The 389-nt window shown below is 55.8% G+C and overlaps 1 protein-coding gene across 1 annotated transcript; it reads left to right on the top strand.

Moving 5' to 3' along the window:
- On the top strand, nucleotides 1-389 carry DQ04_26811000 (hypothetical protein; the record flags this gene model as incomplete). Its single annotated transcript, XM_009318348.1, has 1 exon — nucleotides 1-389. A coding segment is annotated over one exon (389 nt), but the record flags the coding sequence as incomplete, so codon positions are not given.

Here is a 389-nt window from a genome sequence, read left to right as displayed (position 1 = left end):
TTTCAGTGGCTTACAAAGGAACATGGGCGGGGCGACGGTCTCCGCGCGTGATGGAAATGCCACGAGATTTCCCTGGCGCCTATTTGCTTTCTGTAACTCCACCATGCTGCCTCAGCAATAACTGGAGCCGACTCCTCACTTTCGGTTTCCCACACCTTTCAGTGGCTCACAAAGGAACATGGGCGGGGCAACGGTCTCCGCGCGTGATGGAAATGCCACGAGATTTCCCTGGCGCCTATTTGCTTTCTGTAACTCCACCATGCTGCCTCAGCAATAACTGGAGCCGACTCCTCACTTTCGGTTTCCCACACCTTTCAGTGGCTTACAAAGGAACATGGGCGGGGCGACGGTCTCCGCGCGTGATGGAAATGCCACGAGATTTCCCTGGC

The sequence above is a fragment of the Trypanosoma grayi genome (genome assembly GCF_000691245.1).
Source record: "Trypanosoma grayi strain ANR4 Tgr_2681_V1, whole genome shotgun sequence".
In the NCBI taxonomy this organism is placed as follows: domain Eukaryota; phylum Euglenozoa; class Kinetoplastea; order Trypanosomatida; family Trypanosomatidae; genus Trypanosoma; species Trypanosoma grayi.
Note: the sequence above shows the minus strand (reverse complement) of the source record. Positions and strands in the feature narration are given on the sequence as shown.